The following is a 25,023-nucleotide window of genomic DNA, read 5'->3' as shown; positions in this document are numbered from 1 at the left end:
CTCCATAAGCAGGTTCCTCTGTACTTTCATGACCTCAGCTCCCACCATGTGTCACAGGCACCAGTTCGTTATTTCGGTATGATAGTGATGTGTGAAGGGAGGCTGTGGCCTGGGTGACAGAGGGTCTTGTGTCACACTTCTGACTGTGACTGCTTGCTTTTCCAGTGTCAGGTGTGCTGGCTTTGGCTGGGCTAGAGCTGATTCTCTTCACAGGGGTGGTTTTGGATTTGTGCTGAACACAGGGTTGGTAAAACAGAGATGTTTTTGTTATTGCTGAGCAGGGCTCACACAGAGCCAAGGCCTTTTCTGCTTTTGGTACTGCCATGCTGGGGAGGAGGCTGGGGGTGCACGGGAGGTTGGGAGGAGACAGCCAGGACAGGTGACTCCAATGGACCAAAGGGATATTCCAGACCAAATTGTATCACTATATGAAGTGAGGGGGAAGGAGGAACGGGAAAATATTTGGAGTGATGCCACTTGTCTTCCCAAGAAGGCAAGTCCTCCCCCGTGATGGGGCCCTGCTCTCATGGAGATGGCTGAGCACCTGCCCATGGGAAGCAGTGAATTAATTCCTTGTTTTGCTTTACTTGCGTGTGCTGCTTTTGCTTTCCCTATTAAACTGCCTTTATCTCCACCCACGAATTTCCAGCTTTTACCCTTCTGATTCTCTCCCCAGAGAGAATGGCTCCTGCTGGTGGGAAATGAGGGAGCAGCTGTGTGGGGCTTGGTTGCTGGCTGGGGTTAAGCCACGACCTGGGTTAGTGGGAGCCCTGCGACAGTTTTTCAAGACAGACTTGAAAAATTTCCAAAATGTTTTACATGTAAAGTGAATAAGTGACTGCAGAGGAGTGGTGGGATTTTTGTATTTTCCAAAAACCTTCCAACTGACAGAATTCTTCATGTAATTAAGGACTGCATATTCAGTACCATTTCTCTTATATTTTTTTCCACTGCTGCCTATCTGTTGATTTTGTTAAGGGCTTCTTTTTCTGGTTGAAGGAAAACGGAGGCTTTTTTATTTCTTCTGTGTATACACATCTTTTACATTGTCTTGAAAAAGTGTGGTTGTTGTGAGCATATTTAATGGCTTTTCCCAAAGACATTTGGCAGGTTAGAAAGCAGATCCAATAGTCTTATGTTATTAACTGCTGCAGAAGGTAGCACAGGGGAAATGACAGCAAAAGGGGAATTACTTTACTAGTTACCAATGAGCAGGGGTGAAAGATGGGATTTATAGAAATCCATTGAAAATTTCAGACTCTCTCTGCAACAGGATTTAAACTTTGTTCTGCCCCTAACCCTCCCAAGGACAAAACTCTTGAGACAACCTTTCACATAATCACGATAAACTGTTTGCTTTGCCACGTTACAGAAATGGCTTTTTTTGGTTAATGCTGCATTTGCAAACTCCTGAGGAAAAGCTGTGATGCACATACGGTGTCAAGGGCTGCATGAGCTAATATTAATGCCTGCTGTGACTTAGTCTTGCTACTCAGGCGTTTTTGCAGCTCCTTGGGTAACAGCTGTCTGATGGAGTGATACCAGACTGCTACTGGCTCCCACTGCACCCTGTTTTTGAGAATAGCAACGAGAGCAACCAAGGTGGGTTTTTCTTTTTCCTTCGCATTTTTGAACGAGGCCTGCTGTGGTTTTTGCAAATTGCATTTCCATTATTAAGTATTTAACAGCCATAACATTTCATATCAGACAACTTGGCACCCACTTTGAAAAGAAACATGTTATTCGAAAGCAGAAAACGAGATTAGAATTTTGCTTTTGCAGATAGAAAGCAAGTCCTGTCAGCTCATCTAATCCAGTTCCTTGGCAGTGATGCAGGCCAGCTTTCTTCACGGCATTCCTGCATGGCTGCCTCTGCCAGACGTTCCTGTCTGGGCTGCTGCGCTCCCAGCGCGGCTCACGGAGCGAGCGCGGGGCCTGCCGATGGATCTGTGAACAGGCTGGCACACAGGGCTGTGTCACACCCCACTCTGACAGGGAAAAGCATCCTACACGAGTTCACTTGGGAAAGCTCATTCTCTGGTTCAGTGTCCCTTTTACAAAATAGCCTGAAAGAGAAGTGAAGGGCTTTTTTTGGTTTGTTTTTCTAAAGTGCATTCAGCTTGCTAATACAGCAGGCATCCAGAATGCAAGCTACCCAACCAACTATGAAACAAATGGTAGAATTAATTGCTTAATTCTCTTTGCATTAGGGTAAAGCATAGGTTTTAAGATGAAGAATTCTTCAGTGAAGAATTGCTGAATATGAGAAACATCTACTACTGCCTTGTAAATTGAAAAGCAAGTTCCAAGTGTAAAGATTGGTGGGGTGACAGCCAAAGCCAAGCAGCAGTCCTGCCTCTTGTTTAGTGAGACAATCTAGTTTTAAGCTTTGTGGTTGAAGTTTGACCCAGTAAGCACATTAAATAATTACTGTTTCTGTAAACTCAGGGTTTGTTCAAACCAGATTCTTCGTACTACAGAAAAGAATCCACAGAGATATTTCTTACCCTGCAGCTCATACACTAGTGCCCAAAGTTTAACTGCACCAAGGAGCAACAGACTGTATCCTAAAGAATTACCAGCTTTTCCAGCCCATTCTCTAATGAGCTGCTGTAATGATGAACTAATGCTGCATTTGCACAGAATCCTAAATCCGCACAGGTGTAGGAATGGGCCTCCACTTTCAGATCAGTGTGCCTGCCTGTGCACACACCATGCACAACGATGCATTTTCTGGATGTCAGAGAACAGAGTGAAAATGTGATCCAACTTACAAGCTGATTGTGCAAGGGGAAGGTGAGAGCCCTGGGCAGGGTCAGTGCCTGTCTGGGTGTAGGTGACCTTCCCCAGCCCTGCAGCTCCAGCTGCCCTCTGTTTCATCCCCCCTCTGCTGGGCCGGGCAGCACCGCAGCACACGCGCAGTGCAACGTGAAGTCACTGAAATGATGAACGGCGGAAAGCGTCTGTAGCAGCCACAGAGGGGTGCAGGTGCTTGGCAGCATCCACACTTTGATCCTGTTCACACCAGCACGCCTCAATTCTCACATCCAGTGCTCTCCGCGGAGACACTCAGACATGTTTTGCTTAAATGAAGGCACCGCACCATCTGAATCACTGTTTTTATGATACAGCAGCCCCAGTGTTTGGTAAGGATTGGGGTAGAGACCACAAGTTGACTTTAGCTGCAGTGGAAAGTGTTCTCTACGGGCTGCAGCTGCTTTCTGGAGTAATGCGTCACAAACGTACCCACTTCCATGTCACTGGAACCACAATTCAGCCCTGTGTTTCTAACCCTTGCCTGCCTAGTGCAGGACACTGAACTGGGTACTCAGCAGTACCCCTAACCTCAGGGTTAAGCAGCAAGATCTGAGCATACATTAACTTTATCCAGAAACTGTAGGAAGGCTACAAGGGAAAAACTTCATTTATTTCAACATTTTAATGAAATATAATAGTTTTTCTACATGAATAAACATTTGTTTTTACTGGCAGAAGCATCTAGAAGTTCACAACTCCAAACACAGATTTAAGAAGAAGCATCCAAACTTGTAATCTCTAAATCTTGGTTAAGTGGACTTCATCCTTCCTTTGTTTCCTTGAAAGAGGTTAGTGGCTTGGGGCTGTATTTTATCCAGAAGATAACTTCCCTTGATGGTTGCACTACAGTTGGCTTCCATCCTTTACTGCCTGAAGTCCGGTTTCAAGTTTAAATTAGAGATACGTTCCACATGGCTTGCAGCACAGTGCTTTTTCCATCTCATTTCTCCAGGGGTGCATAATTCAAAAGCTTCTCAATCAGATCCACATGGGCAAGGAGCATTCTGCGGCAGCAGTATCTCTTCAAGCCAAGGGCATCCAGGGCATCTCTATTAACGAACAACAATTAAAAAACGTAATGGATGAAGTGAATCACTTGTAAGCGTTTCCTAAGCAACACACTGATTACTTTGAGCTCAGTCATAGAGGAAAAGTTGTTTGCAGTTCAAAGACAGAAATTCAGCATGTGCTGTTAATGCCCTTTTCCACTTAGTGCTGTTGACTGGGTGTTTGCCCGTTCTTGGGCTGGCCGAAGCACAGGACGTGCTGCTGCAACGGGTCCCCGCCTGCCACAGCTTTCAGAGGGCACAGTTCTAACATGTTTCTGTAAACTGAGGATGATTCTTGCCTATTTCACAAGATAAATTTAAGATCTGAGCCACGCTAAAAAGGTGAGATATACAGAAACTAAAATAACTGAGAACGCAACCTCCCCCACACAGGGATGCTAATTCTGAGGACGGCTAAAATCTTTCCCAGTTCCCATCAGAGAAGGCACTCAGTTATACAACCTGCCCCCCACATACACAGAAGTAAGTGTGTGCAGACTGGTCAGAAATCAGCGTTTTACAGTCTTTCCACTGAATTCCTTCCGAGTGACTGCTCCAGATTCTTATCTTTGGGTAGAGGGATGTTGAGTCATCCTAGCCTGAACCAGTGCATGTGTCTTCCATGGCTATGGCTATCAGACCTCTTAAAGATAATGATACTACCAAGATCTTTAGCTCCAACCTATTAGCCATGAAGCCAGTCTGATACTCCTTCAGAATGTGACATTCATGAGACATGACTGATCTCAGGTCTTTAGATTGATATAATGCAGTGCAACAATAAAGCGTTCACTTAAAACAAACTTAATTTCCTAGACCTTGTAATTCTCCTGCAGGAAGAAGCCAATGGATACTTTTCTAAAATACAAAGGACTGAAAGGAAGCTTCTGTCTAAGCTGGACCATGGTAAAAGGTCGTTTGGCTTCAAGCAGTACAGTCTAACTGCAGGAACCAACTTTCAGCAGCTTCTCTGATGTCGCTCAGTCCTTGCAACTGTTGATAGTCCAGCAAGGCTGCTCATTCTAGGACAGCACCTGCAAAACTTGTTTTAGAGAAGTGTAAGAACACTGTGGGGTTTTTTAAAGAACGTTTATAAATAACATCACATGATGCCTAAATTTTCCAAAACACTTGAGAACAAAAGCATCTGATGTCTGTTGATAGGTAAATTTTAAGAGCTATCTGGAGAGTTCTGAACTCTCAAATGCAGTTATCAGAGATGCAAAATACTAACGTTAATCACAATTTCCAGTCGTACTATATACTTTAAGACAACTTTAGTTGTATTTGCCTTTTCCTCCAGCTTCCAAGGAGTTGTGGAAAAAGAGCACTTTTAAGGGACAAACAGAAGGGTGTGGGTATCTTTTTTAACTACTAATTCTTTGTCCATCCATTTCTTAAGCCACCCTTAACAGTGATTCCAGTACTGCAGTGTAAGACTTTAGCTGTTTGATATCTGTAAACTCGACTTCTTACAATACCATAATTGCATTGGTTTGAACAAGAACCCCAGAATCAAGCCAGTAACCACAACAATTGTTTTCAAGTGAGCACTTGTCAATGACAACACAAAACTCCTATACAAAAGCAGAGGAATAATGAAGATGGGGAAAATATTAAAATTTAATTCCTAGAATATAAGTCAGAATCACTATCAAAACAGTCCTGGTGAACTGTAGTATGACTGAAAAATAATTAGCAACCCATTGTATTGTAATGCTTTTAACTCCATATACGAAAGAAATGGTCTTAGCTGTAAGAACTATTAGGATCCCCAACCACTTGAATGCAAACCAAATTATTTTCTTTCTACGTAACTGTTTCAACATCACTTAAATTTCTAACTTCTTTTTCACTCCTTCGAACTGCAAACAGCCATGATTTTTTTTTTTTATTTCATACTTAAATTGATGAAAATGTAAATATTTTTCAGGTTTCCTTCTCAAAACTTCTGAGGTAGTGTCACCATAGTTAGACTCTCCTCGGACTATTAAAAGAAACTCTGGCCATGCAAAGGATGCACAGACTTCTTAACACAGAATTGTTAGGACTATCAGTGGGGTATCTAAAACAGTTAAAACTTCTCCTTTCTCCAGCAAACCAGTATTTACAAATAAGGTTAACAATCCTGGGTTAAAATGCTTTAAGAAAAACCGCTAAACGCTTCTTACACTTGTAACTTTTTTTCCTTCTCTCCCTTTAAAAAACTCATCATGTTGGTGTGAAAGTTGGGCGTACACAAGGGGAAGGGAAGAAACCAGCAGTAGAGAGTTACATATTTGGGGAATATTTTGGGTACAAGGGCTGTGACTTGGTAACTTCCATACTGCTGCCGTGGAAGATTCAGTGGGGAAACAAGTACTTTGTGGCCTATTACAATTTCTAACCTTTGGTTAAATAGCCTCAGGATGTACCTGTGGTTTTTAGCCCCTCTATGGCTCTTTCATGACGCCACGACCCTGCACTTGTGCCTCTGGCCCTGCCTTAGCAGGGAGGTTGGATGACATGATGTCCAGAGCTCCCTTCCAACCCCAACAGATCTGGGACCTTATGCACTGTGTAATCTCAGCTAAGGCGAGTCGAAGAACACAGAAATAAAACCCACCCTTCCGTGTACTCCGCCTGCAGAAGACCAAGGTAGGCTTCCCACTTGTTCCCCACTATTTTGCCGCACGTGAAGCACCTGACCGGGATGATCATTTCTGCGCTGTGGCTGCAACGACACAAACACCGCGTCAAACCCAGGCGAAGCGACCGGGCACCGCGCTCGGCCACAGCGCGCTCAGGGCTGCGCTGCGCCGCACCGGCCTGGCGGCGGCTGTGGGACACAGAAGCCGGGTCCTGAAGGCTCCTTGGAGGCGAGCGGCCGATCCCGATCCCGATCCCGATCCCGGTCCCGATCCCGATCCCGCCCTCAGCCCCCCTCTCCCGCCCGGCACCTCCGCGGCCCCGCGAGCGGCTCCCACCGTGCGGCTCCTCCGCTAACGATGGCCGCCGGCCGCTACCACCGTGCCGGGCCGGGGGAAACCACACCGCCGCCGGGCGGCCCGACACGCAGGGGGGGCGGGTTGAACGGCCCGAGTCTCCCCTGTGGTACTTGATGGTAGCGGCTCGGGGTACGGCGTCCTCGGCGGCCCAAGAGAGCGCGCGCGTGCGGGGGGGGCGGGCTCGCGGCAGCGTTGGGCGCGCGGCGCGGTGAGTGGCAGCCGGGGCGCCCCGAGCGCTGAGCGGCGGCACCGCGACCGCCCCCGCGCCGCCTCCTCCCGCCGCGCCCGGGCGGGCACTTGTTGCATTGCGAGAGGGCTTCGGCAGCGGGCGGACTTCTCATCCCGTCCTGGCTGAGGTACCGCAGCGGGAAGCGCAACTGGTGGCTGCGGCGCGGCACTCGCCCGCCCGGTCCGGCGGAGGGGTGAAGGGTGGGCATCCTGGCGGGCCAGGGCTGAGGGACGAGCCGGGGCGCCCCGCGGCAGCCCCGCGCTCCGCTGCGCCGCGGGCAGGGGCGCCGGCGCGGTGTGTCCTTCGCTCCCCCGGGGCAGGGAACGGGGGGCGGTGGGACTCGCCGCTGTCGCCTTGTCGCGACCCTGTCAGCGCAGCATCGCGGCGTCGCCCGGGGCTGTTTGCCCGCGGTTCGGGGGCTCCCTCGGGCGGGAGGCGGCGGCACAGCCCGGCACACAGTCCGCTCCCGCTCTCGGTGCTGCGGGGCTGTGCCGCGGCTCCGCACAGCCCAGACAGGCGATGTCTCTCTGGTGGCACTCGCCCTCGAGCTTCGGCCAAGTTGCGGTGGCTGCGGATTTGCCGAGAGTTTCCAAACTCCGGGGCCAGATGGGACGCGGCGCCGTCCGGTTAACTCGCGGTGCTGCTCCGCCCTGCTGTGACCTCCGCGAGGCTGAGCTCCCGGCGGTGTGCGCTGCCCCCGGGTACCGCCTGCTGTCGCGGCTGTGCCCGCACCGAGAAGAGCCCTTCGGCGGTGTCCGGTGGCCGGGCCGCTCCCCCGGCTCGGGGGGCAGTCAGCGGCTGGCTGTGGGCAGCGCGGCCGGTCCTGCTGGGCGCCCGCGCCGGGGAGGTCTGGTGGCAGAGGATAATGCATCTTGAAACTGCTTTACTCGTATTTCGTTAATCTAAGGATTGGGGAAGCATTAGGCACGGGCTGTGTGTGCTTAGCAGAGGGAAGCGTGCTGTGATGGGTACAAACTTTGGGGACAGGTACCGCTGTTCTGGAGACTCTGGGATGAAGCATTACTCAGTCAGTCCTTATTGCTCTCTCGTTTCAGCGTTAGCGTTGTGCTAATTGTCCTTGGGAGAGCAGAAATTCTCCCAAAGTGTTGTTACTTTCCTGCTAAAGTATCTGTGAGTTTCTACAGTGCACAGCGTAGAGCCATTACTGTCAGGCATATAAATAATTGTGTCTTAATGCACAGCTTATGTTAATACATCTTTCGTGACTATTTTTTGAACGACTGGATTATTGACCCTCTGCACAGAAATGCCAGACCTAACATGAACCGTTAAAGAGCAAATAGTTTTCTTTAAATAAATAAGGGCTTGAGGTTGAAAGCATTTTTACAATTCTATTGCTAGTGAAAAGACAGTAATTTTTGCAGTCCCAGGGATAATTATGCACAGTTGTGAATGGAGCGAATTGGGTTGGCATGGAGGGTAGATGAACCTCCTGCGATCTCTAGATTATGATTATTACTGTTATTGTAAGCCAGTGGGAGCCAAACTGTGTCTTTCCTTTTTATGCTTTGATTTCTTTCTCTTTTTTGGGGGCTGGAGGGGGTGGGGAGTTGAGAATTTGAAGATTGTGCTTTGATGCATTTTCAGCACCAGGGCTCCAAAGTAATTTTCTTACTGAACTGTGTGGTAAAAGGCATTTGTGTTTGGAGATGGAAATTTGCAATTGAGAGTGAGAAAGAGGGGCTGGAGCTTGGCTTCATAGCCAAGCCACGTCATTAGATACAGGTTAGCATTTTATAGCTGCCTTGTAGAAATATGCTTGCTTATTTCTTAAAAACAAAACTGAACTTTAACTTTTGGATCTAGTTCACATATCTGACTTTGCTTAGCATCTCTTTTCGGAGAAAAACATACTCTGCTTGTTCGCACACCATTACCTTAACTTTTTCATGTCTTTTCTGGGTAACCTGCTTTGGCTGGGTGACGGACTTAACAAACGAATAGGTCTTTCATGGCTACAGCTGCTTTGATCCTAGAAATTGTAAAGATTTTTATGATCTATGACCTAGAGAGACTGCTACATACCGAAAACATTCTCTGCTTAACTTGATATATTCTCTGCTTAATCTGACCATTTGCCAAACTGCAGAAGTCTGTTTAGATGAGCTGTGGGGGAATGTGCACACATGTGACTACTTGGGAATTAGTCAGTGTTTTATGGGCTGTAGCTCACGCTGATTAGGGGGACTGCAGCTTGAGCCATCTGTGGCATTGCCAGCTTTCCACTCTTGTTCAGGTGAGCTGGGTACTGATGACACTCAGCTGTTAGTGTTTAGTGAAATTTGGTCTCTTCAACCATCCTTTTGAAAAGGGTGGAAAGAATTCAAGAATTGGGTCTTTTTAAGTATCCATTGAAGAAGAATTGCAAGAATTGAAGTCTTGTCTCCTAGAACTAATCCTGGACGTGCAGCTCTTTCTCACACTAAGTTCTTACCACAGGTAAGAAGGTTCTTGCCACCTTCAGCAAGCAGCAGTCCCAAAACTGCTGATTCCTTGGGCCTTCAGGTCAGCCTGCTGGTCAGAAAACCCATTGGAGCCCTCATCAGCATTAAGCAGAAGAGACTGTCCTAGAACTAATTGAGTTGAAGAAAGCTTGAGAACTGTGGGCTGCTTTCTTCATGTGCAGCTGGAGCATCTTCTGTCACGTGTGGATTTGTTGTGAGGCATTGCAGATAATACACCTGCCTTCTTCCTGTGATCTGAACAACTTCTGAAAGCTGGCAGTGTTGGGATGAGGCTTCTTCTTGGCATTTTTGGGTGGATTTAGACCTATAAAAAGCAGCTAGGCATGACTGCTTCATGGCATTGTTAGTGATGTGTATGGAAATCCTTGATGGGTGACTAAGGAGTAGACCCCGCTTCCTGTTCTCCCATCCACAAAATGCAAGAGAAAATATTGCTGCTTGTTTAAAAAACAAACAAAAATGAAGTCAGTTAAGTGACCTGACTGACTGAACTATTCCTAAAATACTTCTCTAGCGAGAGTGGCCATATGACCTCCTGCAGCTCATGCTGGCAGATTGTGTCTTTTGTGACCTTGTCTTTGTAATTAGGGCTGGAGGAAAGACTCATGAGATCTCTGCACTTGCACTGGTAGCGTGAAAAACTGGTAGCTGAGAGGTTTTTTTTACTTAGTGGGTTGCAGTAGGTCAGGTTTAGGTGTGCACCCTCACGAGTCCGGAAAATTTTGACCTTTCACCACTTTTCACCTCCTGCCGTTGTTCCCCTTCTTCTGACTTTGCTTATTCTGTGTATGTGTAGATAATGACCAGAAGTGGAGACACGGGTGTTTTAAGATCTGACTTGCCAGTTGTATTCAAGGATAGTGAATTGTTATTTAAATTTAGAACTTTTTAGGAGAACTTTTCAGTGAAGGATTGTTTTAGTACTATCGATCATGATGCAGACTTCTATAAAGCTGTGGGTAGCCCTGTTGGCCCTACTTGGAGTTAAAAGCTCTCTGCCCTGTTGCTGCCTGTAGTCACTTAGAGAAAGAATATTAACAATTTTCTCTCCATCTCCAGCTAACACTCAGAATCCTGTGCATGATTGCCAGAGTGCCATACTCAGTGTTTTACTCCTCAGATCCCAACGAGGCCAGAGAAGGAAGACTCCTAACAGGAAGAGACTCACATGAATTATGAAATGAGTGGTTAAATAGGACATTAGTCAGGGACTGAAATGTGACATGGAAAGTTTAATGTATATAGATAATTTACATAGCAGTAGAGAGTCAGAGCAAGAGGGAAAGATACAAAGACAAACAAACATGCAAGATGAAGCTTGGCTGTTATTTTTTCAGTCACATTTTCCACTCCAAGTTTGCTAAATCTTGCAGATTTACTCTTGGGCTTTCTCTAGTCCTGGTTAACTACTCAGAAGTGTGTCACTCATCCTATTCCACAGAAGGTGAAGGAAAGTGGCTCCCTCTGGAGCTAGCTAGTGTGTCTTTGGAAGTCCTCCTTTCCCTTCTAAAGCATGAAGGTTTAAGGAGCAAAGAGTGAGATGGAATATAGATTTTTCTCCTTGATTTTTTTTTTATTTTGTTTTAGTGAGTGACTTTCTTCCCCCAGCCCCACAATGCAATTAGATGTAGTTATGTGATTGTGGGGAGGTGGAAAAGGCCTCCTGTCAAGGAGAGGCAGGGATGACGGAAGCAGGCAAGACTTGTCTGCTGTGTAGAGCTCTGTGTTGTTAGTTGCCCCACACACTGTTTAAGAGCTGCTCAGGCCCCTGGATTTAGCGAAACAAATACTGAAGCTGCTAAGCAAGGAGAAATGAGGAGAAATCTCTCTAAGCTGGGGATGTGACTGCAGCTCTACTATAATACCACACAAGCCCGATGCTGCTGATTTCATTAAAAGCAACATTTGGGGCCTCAAAGCAGGTTTTAATACTTGCTATATGTTTTTTTTTAAATATGCTGACCTTATCTAGTAAGCCTGTAATATTTGTTGCAATGGAGAACAGCTGCTGCATAAATACATATATAATATCAGTTGCCAATTCTGTAAGCTGTGCTGAGACTGTGACTTGTTTGAAGTGGGGTTGCTATTAAAAGGCAGGTGGCAAGATGTTTATTTTGCACCTTGTTAATTGCTTGTTTTTCCTGCTGTAATTGGCTTCCTAGTGGGGGCAGAATGCACTTGGTTTTGCACACAAAGCTTCATTAGTGACAACTGGTGGAAAGGATTCAGAGGGTGGGATTTAGATGAAATATATATATATATACATGTAGAGTAACAGATGTCCCTGCTAAATAGGGTATATGAGGAAGTCCCATAGATGCATCCAAAAATGCAAATGTTTTGCCATAAAACTATTTAAGATGTTCCAGTGTTAGGTATAAAGATCACTTGAGAAGGGGGCAGAGCTGTCATTACTTATGTTATTTTTGTGGGGCAGAGATTTTGTTCTGCTTCACTGGACAGGAGTTAGGATGCTGGGATGGTGTTCTCTGCTCGGGACTCTGACAGCATCCAGGTATTCATAAAGATATATTTGATGCTCTCTGTGGCATATTTAGGGGTTGCTCCTGCCAGCAAACTGGGAGGAGATGGTGAGCACTGGTGGCCTTCTGTAACTTTCTAAGATTTATGGAGCTGTCCCTGCCTCTTATGAATGTTAGAGCTGTTCCACTGGGCCCTTGGAGGCAGAGCATTGCTATGGAGAAGCATAGCTGGACCATCCATGATCCCAGCTGTGCTTATGAGTGAGAGCTGAGGTGGTGTTCTGGCTAGGGATGGATGCTCCACAAAGGCAGTTCTTCTTTCAGTAATGACTTTTTTTAATGTGGTGTAAGAGAGTGGTCTGAGAGTCATCAGGATGGTCATCTGACACCATTGTGTCTGAGGCCATGAATAGATTTTTGTGCTGTTCAGTTTAATATGCTCTTGTTCCTGTAGAGGTTGCTGTAGGTGAAAGGTGGGTGTACTTGAGTGTGTGTATGTATGTACATGTATATAAAATTAATAATGAAAGGGTGATATGGCTCTTCATGGAAATGAAGCCCTCCTGCCCCTTCTGTTAAAAAAAAAAAAAGCACTGTGATGGGATTGAAAAATATACCTATTCCCTACTTTTCTGCTTCCTCAAACATTATGCCAGTATTTAACTAGTTTAAGACTGGATTTACCTGTCATGTTTCTTCTCAGTAAGGTGACTTCAAGGCAAAAGTATTGCAAGTCTTGGATTGACATATTTTATAAGAAAAAGTCTTTATTACATGAATATATCACAGCCTAATTGACTGTTTCATGTTGAATGGGGAGAGTAATATCCTGAGGCAGCATTTTAATCAGAAAGATCACAAGGCTGCCCATCAGCTCTGCTCTTCCATGTATGTGTCCTCAGATGACAAAATAATCCCCTTTCTTGGGATAATGCTTCTAATTTCTGCAGAATCGTTTTTTCTCTAGAGTGAAGAATTGACTGTGTAGTTGAGGTGAGGCCAGGACTTGTCAATTATTAATGCTTGAAGGGAGGAGCCTCAAGGTGGTGGTGTTCCATGGTGAGAAGACTGTGTATTCTCACTGAGCTCATGGATGCGCTTTTGTCTCTGATATGCTTCCTGCCTTTGGCTAGGAACCCTTTTCTCTGGGTGTATACACAGGTTTATACATCAGGGTTTGTCTCTAAAGAGACTGTAGGAAGCCATGTCTCTTGTAGTACTTTGCCATGGCATGTATGAGCTTCTGAACTCCAGTGAAAAGGAATGGGGGGGAGATGCTCTAACTTCTTAAGTCTTATCTCTGAGGTTCTCATAAGTGGTGATGGATGTATTTGGAGCACAGGATTAAAGAGCAGGCTCTAGTGAAGGCTATGCTTTGGGCCTTTGGAGGATGCTTATGTCTGTATTAAAACTTGATGCTTTGACTTTTTTTTCCATTTGTCTTCTGGCCAGTCTTGCACCTTGCAAGCCTTCATGGGCTGTTCAAGTGGTTGTTATAAGCAGGAGCAAAGATCCATCTTGCTGAGTACTTTATCTCTTGACAGCGGCCAGCAGTGGCTGCTTAAGGCAGCAGGTAAACTTAAAGCAAGTGTGGAGAAGTAATGAAGTGGGATCCTTGCATTTTGTGTTTCATGTAAGTCTGTGTCTGTAATCTAGTTCCAGAACTGGGCAAGTAGGGAAGAAAATGTATTTTTTCTGATTGAAACAACTTCTTCAGCTTGGGCATGTCAGCATGTTGTGTCCAGATTAAGGTGTGCTAGATGAATGCTGGAGGTCTTAAACCATTTTCAAAGCTGTATCTGCTATGCACTGTATTCTGGTGAAAGACAACTGTTTCTGGAAAAGTCCCTGTTGGTGTGCAGAGCCTGAGACCTCCCAGGGTACAGGCCTTCCAGCATGGATGTGGGGAAGATGATGGAGTTGCTGCATTGGGTATGGTGTTATCACTCAGCAGAGTGCACCTATCATAGTGACATCCACAGGGAATCCTCCATTGCTTTGTTTATTGAGCTGCTGTTTTTAAAATTAAAAACAGCCAAATGTTTCATAAAATATTAAAAGGTGCTGCTTTAGTGCCTCTCATCAGATTAAGTATGTCACTTTCTATGTCCTTAGGGTGATGAAGCCCATCAGCTTGGTCGTTCTGTCACCTTAAGCATGCATTAAGGTGACATGCTTCATCTCACAAGGGGTGCTGAAGCTATCGCACTGCAGAACTGGGAACCGTAGGGGTCCTGCACTTCAGCTGTGGATTCTCAAATGAAATTTTGCAGAAGTAATACAGTTTGCTTTGTACGAGTGAATTCCTTTTTGTTAGGGAAATGCTTTTTTGAGCAAAAATATTGAGGTGATACAGTGGTAGACACATGCACAGTGACTGCGCTGCAGGAAAGAAAGAAATTGCGGCATGTTTTATATGAAAGACCAAATACTGTGGCGTTTGAATGGGTAAAGGAGAGAGGCCTGTACATTCCTCAAACACTTTTTATGAATATGGATTTTGAAGTTGTTTTGCTTGCAGGTGAATTTCTTTTTTATTCAAGAGCCAGTTCTAACATTTTAATGATAACAGTGTGGCGCTGGTGTAGCAGAGCATTGGGAAGCTGGGGGGTGTGGTAGCCTCTGGTCTGAGTGAGGGTCTCCAGCTTGCTGCAGAGAAGCCCTGAGGGCTGCACAGTGGTGGAACACAGCGTGGTGGAGCTGGGACCGAGCTGTGGGGGGCTTGCTTTCACTGAGTTTTCCATCATCTCTCACCTCTACCCAGCAGTTCATCACTCTCTGGCATTTGTATAGTGTTTGGGAATGCTGCACCATACCAGGTTAAATAGTCTAGAAGGTCTAATAAATTCAGGATACCAGACCAATTTGACTTCTGATTTTCCTGGATTTGGGTTGTGTTGCCTCTTTAAGCTCAGTCAGTCATGGCACACGTGGTGTGGTTACTCCGGCATTCCCGCTGTGCACAGCAAAGTCACACCCGTGTGCACATCAGGGAGCACTTACTCAGGAGTCTGCTCTGAAGGGCAGCGACTCCTTTGTCTGATCTGATACTGCTGCTGCTGCTTCGCTTGGTCGTGGTGTGAGGGAATAATAAAGTACAGCCTTCAATCATACGACCTGATCAGAGGGGGTTGTCTGTGGTGATTGATAAGTCCTGCTGGAACAATAGGCTGCTTGAGCTGTGCCCAGGGACTGCTGGGTTTGGTTGGGGTTTTGCATTAATTTTTGGCCTAAGTAAAAAGAGCTGTGAGATCAAGGTTGCAGTTTTGTTTGCAGCTTGTCTTCAAACCTAAAAATCCTGCCTGATCTAAAAGGATACTTTACTGTAGATATCTCTGCTCTCCCCAAAACTATCTGGAGAGCGCTTTGTCCCTCTCCTTTAGGATATGCTGAGTATTTTAGGCGCTCCCAGGTTATTTTGTTTCCTTAAGTTTGCTCTCTTCAAAATGGGCATAAACAAAGACATCTTTTCATATTTCACCCGTGTATCCACCTGACCTGATGAGTGACATGCTGAGAGCATGGACTTGGGTTCTTTACCATGGGATGTCCCCCCAGTCATGGCTTTCTCCTAAAAGCCCCTGTATGACCTTGTCAAGCTGCTTTGCTTCTTTTCTTGATTTATCACATTTGCCATTCTCAGTAGAGAAGCTAAAAAGCTTAATATTAAGAAAATGCCTGTATCCTGTGAAAGATAGCTTTTTCTGTTGGTACTGAGGAGCCTTGGAAGATGGATGTGTGTATAAATTCTGTTTAGCTCTGTAATAACTGAGTTGTGCAGCCGTTTATCTGCAATATGGGTGAACTTAGCCATGGGCAGTGTTACACAAAGGATGCCACCTGTCTTCAGTGGGGCCACAGGTGTGTTTGGGTCTATTTGCATTTCTGCAAAGGAGAGGTGTTTTTCTGCTTCTCTGTTGAGTAACATCCACAGTGTGAGGGGTCAGTTTAAAGCAGAAGTGATTGATCTTCTTAAAACACTTGCTGAACAAATACGTTTTTCCTTCTGTTCTGCAAAACAAAATGGTATGTGGGTGAAAGAATGGCTTTCACCCCAGCACATGTGCAGCCACTTTATGGATCAAAGAACAGTCTTTGGAGCACAGAAGAGCTATTGCTGCATAGAGAAGTGCCAGCATGGTGCCCTATTTTCAGCATTCTTAACTTCAGTCGTGGTGGTAGTGGGCTGGAGCTGTGCTGCAGCGGCTTTGCTTGTACTGCTACTGTTGTTTGCGCATTCTGCCTTTGTCACGGAATCAGGACATCTGGAGGAAAGGGATTCTGGGATGACTAGGACTTCTTTGTCACACACGAGAATTTCTTACTCGGAGAATGGATAATAGAATGCCTTTATAGCAGAAAGCGAGAACTGCCCAGAACATCCTGATCCCCTGCTAGAGGTGAGGACACAGAGAGTTACACTCAGAAGTAGAAGAGGAGCTTTCTTCATCTAGCTGCAGTGTTAGGCTTTCTGAAATTTGTCTGTGATCTCTTACTGTTCTATTGAGGTTTTGTGTTTCTTTGCTTTCTCTGTCAGTAAATGACCATTTCATTTTGGCAGTGCCCTACTGTTCAAATTATAGTTGGGGCCAGTTTATTGTGGATCTGTTTAGCATCAGTTTTATTGCTTGCCTGCATTCCTGCTCTGCTGTGGGATTGTCATTGCAGTGCCTTTTGGTATCCTCTTTTTGCTGTCACTGGCCTGACTCCTAGGGCTTGAAAAGCTGTTGGAGGATTCCTCTGGGAGCCTAAGGGCCTTATTGGAAAGAAGTCAAATTCTCCTAAGTTTCTGAGAAAGCTGTCATAAGCCTTGTGGCTGCTGGGTTATTGCCAAGGCCTTAATTCATGGGACACACGATAAGCCATTGCTAGACAATATTGGTTTCAGGTTATTTTGTACTGTATTATGAAAGGAGAACCAGTTCTGGGACATTGTTTTAGCCAGTGTAAGAACACACAAGATTTTCTGTAAGAAAGTATTTACAGTTTATTAAGCCTTGTCTTCTAGCTTTTTTCTTTCCCTTGCTAGAGTTCTTTCTCGGTGCACTCAGTTCACCTTTGCAGGTTTCAGTCCTAGCCAGGAATCATCCAAAGTCAGACTAGACTGCTTTTGCACCTTGTGGCTTTTGGCAATGGAAGCCTCACTGACCATACATGGGAGTCATTCTGAAGGGGAGTGCTGCTGTGGGTGAGCCAGCTGTCCTTTACTGCTGTCCAAGTTGTTTGTTACAGTGAGGAAAATGGCTTTGATGACCCCTCCTGATGGTATTTCCTTATAGGTATGTAGTTTGTTCTTTTGGCAGGCTTTTGATTAAGTTGCAGAGTTGCTCTGGCCCTTCATATTCGCTCCACATTTTCAAGGCATTTGGTACTTAGTTGTCCCCTTATCTGCCTCTGCAGTGAAAGGGGTGGAAGTCAGAACTAGCTTATTTGCCTCATGGAGTTTCCTTTTGCTGCTGACTCATGGCTGTGTCCTGCTCATGGTGGACAGTATTTGGTACAACCAAATTTTGAATAGCTAATGATGAAGTTTTAATTTCACATGGGCAAGCAGTACTCTACCCAAAGAGCTTTCATTCTGTCCTGGTGGAGTTTTCTGGTTTTAGGTTAGTCCCACTGCCCTACACTCTACCCATGGGGTAAGAAATGGGTGGATTAAAAAGTTATCCAGAAGAGTATTGAAATGTCATGAATGTGCATTCAAAGTAATTTCAAATACTTAAATTCAAAATGAAATGTGTCAGTGTGTTGAAACTGTTTGATACATCTTTCTGTTCGGGACTGAGCTGGGATGGAATCCAAACCAAGCCATGAAAGATCCCCGGAGGGAAAAGTGCAATGCAAATTGGAGGTAGAAAAGTCAGTCTGAGCTTTGGTTTGGCTTTCTCTTTGTAGTCTCTGAATGTGTGCCAGCTATGGATGAACAGCAGTAGGACAAATATTTAGGTGCTGCTGTACAGCCTATGGAAGTTTTATTCACTGGCACACTTTACCAGATCTGAAAAATTGTGTTTCTGTCAGAACCCACACCACTTAATTTCAGCACAGTGTTCTGCCAGCCCTGAAACGTGTCTATATTTGCTTCTAGAGAGCTTGCTCACATGCAGGGCTTGGTTCCATCTATTTCTCTGTTTTCTTGGCTTGCCTTCTGCAGATAAGATAATAGTAATAATAAAAAGCCTCAGAAAAATCCTCTCCAAAGTGCTGCTATTGCAGTTGATACTCTGATGGTTTTAGCAGTCATTTAAATTGTTTGGAGTTTTCTTTCCTTTTTTTTTTTTCTAATTTTTATTTGGAGCTTCTTGTTTTGATTTGCCATATGTGAGGATTTACATATGATGGTGCTATCGTAGAGCTAAGCATTTGGTGAGCTGCATGGATGTTGTGGCAAACAGGACCTGTTTCTGAGCCACAGTTTGGAAGAGCTGGTGTGTAAGGGACTCACTGAAAGCTGTAAGTATTGTGGAGAAAGAAGGTTTTTTGAAATCAAATATGCCAAGCTTGCCTGAGTGTTGTCTTAAGGGTCAGAGTGGACACAACAAATTTGAGGGACTGGGAAGCGAAGAAGTCAGTGAGGCTGCAAAAAGCCAGGTGAGTGTTTTGTACCTGTGAATGCAAGTGCATGTCTCTGTGCAGGTGATGAGAGCAGAGTGTGACTGTTGGTATTTCTAGATTTACTGTGGAACAGTTTGAATTGCCACAGATGCACAGAAAGCTGTTGCTCACTAGTTTGGCCTTGATTTGTCAGCAAGGATTGATGAATTGGAATGAATCTGTTCGGCTCTATGCAGCACCCAGCCTGCAACTTGTCCAAGTGGCGTGGACTGGACAGGGTGTAACAAGGAGAAAATGATGTCAACAGGGTGGGAAAATCCTCCTGTGACTTTATAGGGCAGACTGCTGTGGAAATATAAGAGAATGGGGAGATGATAGCCATGAAGGGAGTCAAAACAGGCTCTTACTTTGATGTAGCAGCACACAGATGATGGGTATGGAAGGTTGAAAATTCTGACTGTAGATGCCTTGGTTCATCTTCTGAAGGCAAAGGTCTCTGTTGAACGGTTTCCTTCTCAGACAGGGTGTGTGCAATGATTGTGTGAGATGTATGAGTGTGTTATGACTGTATGAGGTACATGTGCAAAGTTGCCTTTCACAGTGTCCTGCTGCTGCAGGGTGGATCCAACTGGCTCTCCTTCTCTGCTCATGCCAATGAAAATAAATTGCCCCATCATAACTTGTGAGGAAAGCAGTGTTCTGTCATCCTGTGTATAAGGCCACCAGCCAGCAGTGTCAGAAACAAAGCCAGCCTTTCCTGTGGTGTTGGACGCTGCTTCTAGGCAGGTCAGAGAGCCAGCTGGGCAGGGAGGTAGCAAAGCTGTCACTTCTGCAGTCTTCTTATTCATGGCTGCTGAAAGGAGCTCTTCTCTGAACAGTGGGCAGTGTGTGCTTTTCCTGACCCTTTCCTCTCCCTCCATCCCCTGATTATGTAAGACAGCCCTGTTGCTCCTGCCAGAGAAGGTGTTGTTGACTTTTGCAGCTTATGGAAGAGAAGAGGTGTTGCACATACGATATTTTGATCCAGACACTTTTCATGCCCCTCCCATTTAATTTCATTTCTGTTTTCTCTCTTTAAAAATTTCACAGAGAAAATGATGATACTTTAATGATACAGGAGGAGGAAGGGAAAAGAAGGAGCCTTCTCTCTTAATTTTATTGTTGCTTATGTGTGTCACTGATGAAGTCGAGTGTGTGAGCGGCAGTGTCTCTCTGCACAGTGGTGTGGAACAAGTGCCTCAAATCTGAGTTATAGGGGGGATAGCTGAGAGGGGGGTCATGGGCAGGGCTGAAGAAAGGCAAATACTGAAAGCTGAGCTGGGAGCGACTGAGAGAAGGGGGCTACAGCTGGCCTAGTTCTGTCCACTGCCTGTTTGGTCTTATTTTATTTTTGCCAATTCAATAGCAGAGGACAGGAGCAGATACTGAGGGTGATTTAAGGGGGCTAGCTGCCTTCTGCTTGCAAGAGGACCTCAAGCCTTCTGGACTTGTTTGTGCTCTCATTTCATGCTAGTCATGCTGTTCTCAGTGATCAGCCTTGCCTGCCCCTGTTTTCTCAGGTTTATACAGCTGCTCTATCTGAGTTTTCCTGCATTGCTGGAGATGTTTCCCTCACTTCTTCTCTGTGTGTTTAGGGCCAGGAATGTTGGAACATAAAATCTCCCTTTGCTGTTTCCTTTGTCATCGGTATGCCATGATCAGCTTGTGTTCTGAGAACACCTATGGTTATCAGTAATATTCACGAGTAGGTCAAACCTCTGCTAAAACAGGGCTTATTTTATGAGATGTGAGGTGCGAGGCAGAAAGTGAGGTGCCAGCAATTCAGTGTAAGGAGCTATGGCTCGAGTCCAGGTTGTGCTGCCATGTTGCATCTGCTTGGCTGGTCCGTGTCCTGTTTGATGCCTTTGTTGTTTCCCCTGAGCATCTGAGTTGATTGAACATGAGTGAGTCACTGTAGTGTTTCTGGGTTACTAGTGCTGTTGCATTTCTGAGCTTTCTGCCAGGGAATGAAACTGTTCTGAAGTCTCTTATGTAGAATGATCACAGTAAGATCACCCACTCATGCACTTGACCTGTTACTTTTTCCTTGGTATGATGTTGCTATTTCCAAAAAGCACTGTTTTCTCAGAAAAATTACAATCCAATTATTAAAAAAAAAAAGTTGTCATTGCTGGAAATTGGCATTTGGGTGAAGGTTGCATTTATTTCTGTGCATGTGGTATGGGTTGTCAGCAAAGTTTTTGTGCTGTTTTCCAGAAGGAGACACAAAGCAGCTTAAAACATGGATTTCTGTGTTTCTCTGGAGAGTGCATTTACTTCTATCCAAATTGAGCATTGCTACTGAGATTTAACAATAGTGCAGGCAAAGTAAGGGAGCATAATGTTAATCCTATCTGGTTGACCCTGTGTACTTCAGCTGTTCCTAATACACACCACTGAATTGATGGGTCTAGAATAAAAGGTGCAGAGATGCTAATGTGCAGATGATGACTTCCATCTCTCCATTTACATTAGAGGAAGCTGACTGTGGTGATCTGCCTAACTTGGGTATTTCATGAGTGCCTAAAGCTGGATGGAATCGAATGTAGTGTTGGAGAGCAGTGCATGGGAGGCCCATTGCGCATGTCACCGTCTGCAGCTCTGCTGCTACTTGGGTTAAAGAAAACTCTGCTTATACTTCTGTAGAGCTGCTAAAAGCTGGTTTTGAGTCAGATCTGTTTCTCTTATCTTTTTTCTAGTACAGCATTTTTGTAGTCCTGTGCTGCTAGTGATATGAAGAAGGATGCCTTTTGTTTTGCATGTATATCTTGACTAGTTGTTGTTGGGCCATTAAATCTCCTTTAAGTCAGGAAGCATAGCTGCTACTGGAAATGTTAGCAGCTCAACAAGCAGCATTTAGCTGACACTTGACCTTCGGTGTGGCATGGCACTTGCCTCTATCTCAGACTGCAGGTAATGATTACCGAAACTCAGCCAGAGACCTCAAATAAGGCAGAGTCTTGACCACAGAGACTTTCTTAAGAAAGGCCAGAGGATGTCGGTAACATCTACAGCTTAAAGACAATGTATAGTGTGAAACCTTGCTAATTCCTTCTTTCCCCGCACTTTCTTGCTGTTTGTCACTTGTTCAGAATCAGGTATTCCTCCTAGACTTTCTTATCTATTCCCACACCCAGTCTGAGAACTGGAGGTGAGCAGAGAAGCATTGCGTCAGCCCAAGGTTGTACAAAATAAACCAACTGAGGAGATGCTTTCCTTAACCTTCCCACTCACTACATGTGCTTGTCATGTACCAGTCAACCACTGGGTGTCTCTGGGCCACACACAGCTCCAGGCAACATCTAGTCCCTAGAAAGCTGGCACTGGTTCCTCTTGTTTTGGTTTGTGGCTGCAGTTTTGTTCTTGTTTTGAAGGGCATCGTGTTCCTTTTCTAGGCTGCCCACTCAGAATGTGGCTTCCCCACTCCTGATCATGGAGTGGGGTGCACTCTGTGGTAAGGCAGCATTCTGGATTGGCAGTAGTTGCTGTTCAAAGGACAGCAAATTCTCCAGCCTGATTTTGCTCTGTTGCTGTTTCTGAACACCATACCTCTTATTGCACTGGGCTGTGTGGAGGTCTGGAGGAGGAGAATGTTGCATAGCAGCTTTGCTACCTTTCCCTTTTTCCCTTAGTTGTGACAAGCTTACTCTTGCATGCACACCCAAGTAGATAATTAATCTGTCTCTCAACAGGGCTCTGCTTGCTGTAGTATTTTCTTCAATTCCATGGAAAAAGTTAGTTTTTCATGATGATGCTGAAAGGGTGAAAGGCAGCTTATTCTTTACTTCAAAAATGCAGTGATAGAAGGTAAAGCTTTCATTAAACATGCCTGGCTGAATTTATATACTTAAGTATCTGAACTGTAGCTAATATATTTTGAAAGACAAGGAAAGAAACACAGCTTTCTAGTAGCCAGCATTTTGTGTTTGAATGGTTAATCAGTAGTACAGAAAAATAATTGAATTAATTCTTTCATAGACTTAGTCCAGAAAAAAGTCAAATATTAATGTCTGTTGCAGTAGGATAGTTCTCCTTTCCATCCTACAGCCATTTAGGATTGATGTCTCTGTGGTTTTCGGGTGATGGTATCCATGTTGCAGCTTTTTTTGGTGGTGAAACAGCTGAGCTGTACCAGGAGCTCTTTCCTGCTGTCTTGGTTTTGAGTTGATACCTGGTTATGCTGAGTGGTGCTTTGTCATTAAATAGATAAACTCACCAGCAGTGGGATCATTGTTTGGTTCCAGCACTTGCCTATGTGCCCTTTGCATAAAGGGTAAGATAGGATTTTGCTGGTCTCAAGCTGGGATTTGAGCCTACCTGAAGTGGGTATTGGTAAGTTTTGGGGGCGCTTTGCTGTGGTATGTCTGGTAGAACAAGTGCTGGAGCTGGGACTAACTGATCTTACAGATTTGTAGCAGTGACTGAAGTAAGATGAGCAAAGGTGGGTATGTTGTGTTCAAGACTGAATAATATTAGTAACTTTTTTTTCTGAATTGGTTTGATGGCAGCACTCAAATACTGCAGTGGATAGAAAGAACACACTGCACATAAGATGCTGGTAATAACTTGCTGTAGCATTCAGAGCAGCATGCTTTACATTTGCATGGGAGCTGAAAGTTCTCACTGTACAGACATAAAATAATTCTGGTCGGCTGCTTGTGTACAGGGCTTAGCCTTGCAACAACATAAACTAGAGCTCTGTCCATAAATTAAGCACTTAGCTGCCAAAGATTCATTACCAGCTTGGTTACAAGCTGCTGTGTAGAGACAGCCATAATGTTTGGCTTGGATAAACACCCTGCTTCTGGATATGTGAGAGGGGTGGTTCTGTGCTTGCCCAGATCATTTGGATGTAGGACAGTGGTTCACAGTCTGTGGCAGAAGACCAGGAGCTGGCAATCATGACAGTGCTGTAGGTTTCCATACTATGGAGTCAAAAGAGGATGTCTGACCAAGTAGGATGGGGTACCCAGGACTTTTGGAACAGTCAGGGTTGAAAACCATAAATCCAGTAATTGTATTGCAATTAAAAAAATTATGTTTATAAATCTGCCCCTTGTCTTGCCTTGGATACTGTCGATGCTCAACCACATGCAGACACAAATATGAGTTACAAGACCTGACATTGGTTTCTGTTTATTCCTCCTCCATTTTCAGTCTATAGAAGTTATTTCAGTTCCATGGAGGCAGAAGCTTGTGTTTTATTGGCACCAATCCATGTGGCTGTGTGTAGCTATATTTGGGAAGGAAGGGTCATGCTGCTGTATTTTCCTGTTACCAGTGTGTCTCAAATAAAGGACTGATTTGCTGTAGGAAGGTGCTACATAAACTTTTTTTGTTTAAGTAGTTGAAAATGCTGTATCATGGCAAAGAATGTTTATCACAAAAACAAAACATACCTTGTATCACCTGCCTTGTAACCCCAACCATAACCCATGGTAAGAAAAGGAGCTGAATGGAACAGATCCACATGGATGTAATGTGGATAAATTGCCATTGCTGAGGCATTGAAAGAAAGGGGGAACTGGGCAGAAATATTCAAGGAACAGAAAAATAAATATCCTGTACTGTTTATGTTCCTTCAATCTGGATCCCTATTCACCAAAGTACTGACAAATCCCTGTTCAACTAAGCATTCAGAGGTGCATTTCCAAAGGTTTTCAAGTCTGTGATGGCACCGAGAGCAGCACTGCAAAGGGCTTTCAAAATGTATTTGTTCTAGATACCCTTTACCTAAAAGGTGCATGGAGAATTTCCTTCTAAGTCCTTGCTAGTCCCTTTCCTTGGCTCTGAGATCTGTCTTGCATCTGTCTGCCTTAGCCAAGGAAGAGCAGCATGTGCCAGAGAATTTCTCTGAACTGAGGCCTTTATGATATCACAGATCAAAAAAAAAGAGTGATGGGGAGCAGTAACCAGAACAGGGCTGTTAGTAGGGCCAAGCACACAGGTAAGTCAGGATGCCAAGCCCAGTGTCCTGGGGGCAGGACTGCCCACATGGACAGCAGCTCAGGAGCTTGCACTGGGCTGGTGGGGCTACTTCACTTTTCACAGCCATTCTGTGTGAATACTGCAGAGATTTGAAGGTGTCACAGCGATTAACTAAGTGGGAACTTGAATGACAAAACGATCCTGTTACGCTGCTTAGGCTTGGCAGGAGGAGAGGTGTCGGGGTGCTGCTGCTGCAGCGCGTTTTGGAGCTGTGGGAGTTTGTGACAGAGCCGAGCAGGTGTGAACACTCCAGATCATGACTAAGTGACATCTCAGCTGATGAAGAGTGCTGTTTTGTTCCTTTCCTTTCAATGTTTTCTTCCAAATATAATTTGCCTCCATTATGTATTTTTTCTCTATTTGCGGTTACCAATGGCTTGCAGTTTT

The 25,023-nt window shown here is 45.0% G+C and overlaps 2 protein-coding genes across 4 annotated transcripts in view; one reads left to right on the top strand and one right to left on the bottom strand.

Moving 5' to 3' along the window:
* Window positions 1–3,406: 3,406 nt before the first annotated feature.
* On the bottom strand, window positions 3,407–6,926 carry POLR2L (RNA polymerase II, I and III subunit L). 2 transcript variants are annotated; one of them, XM_069017022.1, is made up of 3 exons: window positions 6,833–6,926; window positions 6,472–6,579; window positions 3,407–3,866 (listed from the first exon to the last, which is right to left on the bottom strand). In XM_069017022.1, the coding sequence occupies exons 2-3, from the start codon at window positions 6,564–6,566 to the stop codon at window positions 3,758–3,760; spliced, it is 204 nt and encodes a 67-aa protein (XP_068873123.1). In that variant the 5' UTR covers window positions 6,567–6,579; window positions 6,833–6,926; the 3' UTR covers window positions 3,407–3,757. The 2 variants fall into 2 exon arrangements, with proteins under 2 accessions (XP_068873123.1, XP_068873124.1); XM_069017023.1 differs by having other exon boundaries at window positions 6,806–6,890.
* Window positions 6,927–7,029: 103 nt separating this feature from the next.
* Window positions 7,030–25,023, top strand: part of TSPAN4 (tetraspanin 4) — a 420,840-nt gene continuing 402,846 nt past the window's right edge. The window contains exon 1 of one of the 2 annotated variants that reach the window (XM_069017016.1): window positions 7,030–7,209. The gene's annotated coding sequence lies outside the window, so the exon portion shown is untranslated. The remainder of the gene's footprint in view (window positions 7,210–25,023) is intronic. The other variant, XM_069017019.1, reaches the window with a different exon arrangement.

Source organism: Aphelocoma coerulescens, chromosome 5, assembly GCF_041296385.1.
Source record: "Aphelocoma coerulescens isolate FSJ_1873_10779 chromosome 5, UR_Acoe_1.0, whole genome shotgun sequence".
In the NCBI taxonomy this organism is placed as follows: domain Eukaryota; kingdom Metazoa; phylum Chordata; class Aves; order Passeriformes; family Corvidae; genus Aphelocoma; species Aphelocoma coerulescens.
Note: the sequence above shows the minus strand (reverse complement) of the source record. Positions and strands in the feature narration are given on the sequence as shown.

Coding starts and splice junctions, on each gene's coding strand:
- POLR2L (XM_069017022.1), bottom strand. CDS start 6,566: ATGATCATCCCGGTCAGGTGCTTCACGTGCGGCAAAATAGTGGGGAAC. Junction 3,867..6,471: donor CAGGCGGAGTACACGGAAGG/GTGGGTTTTATT, acceptor GTTCGTTAATAG/AGATGCCCTGGATGCCCTTG.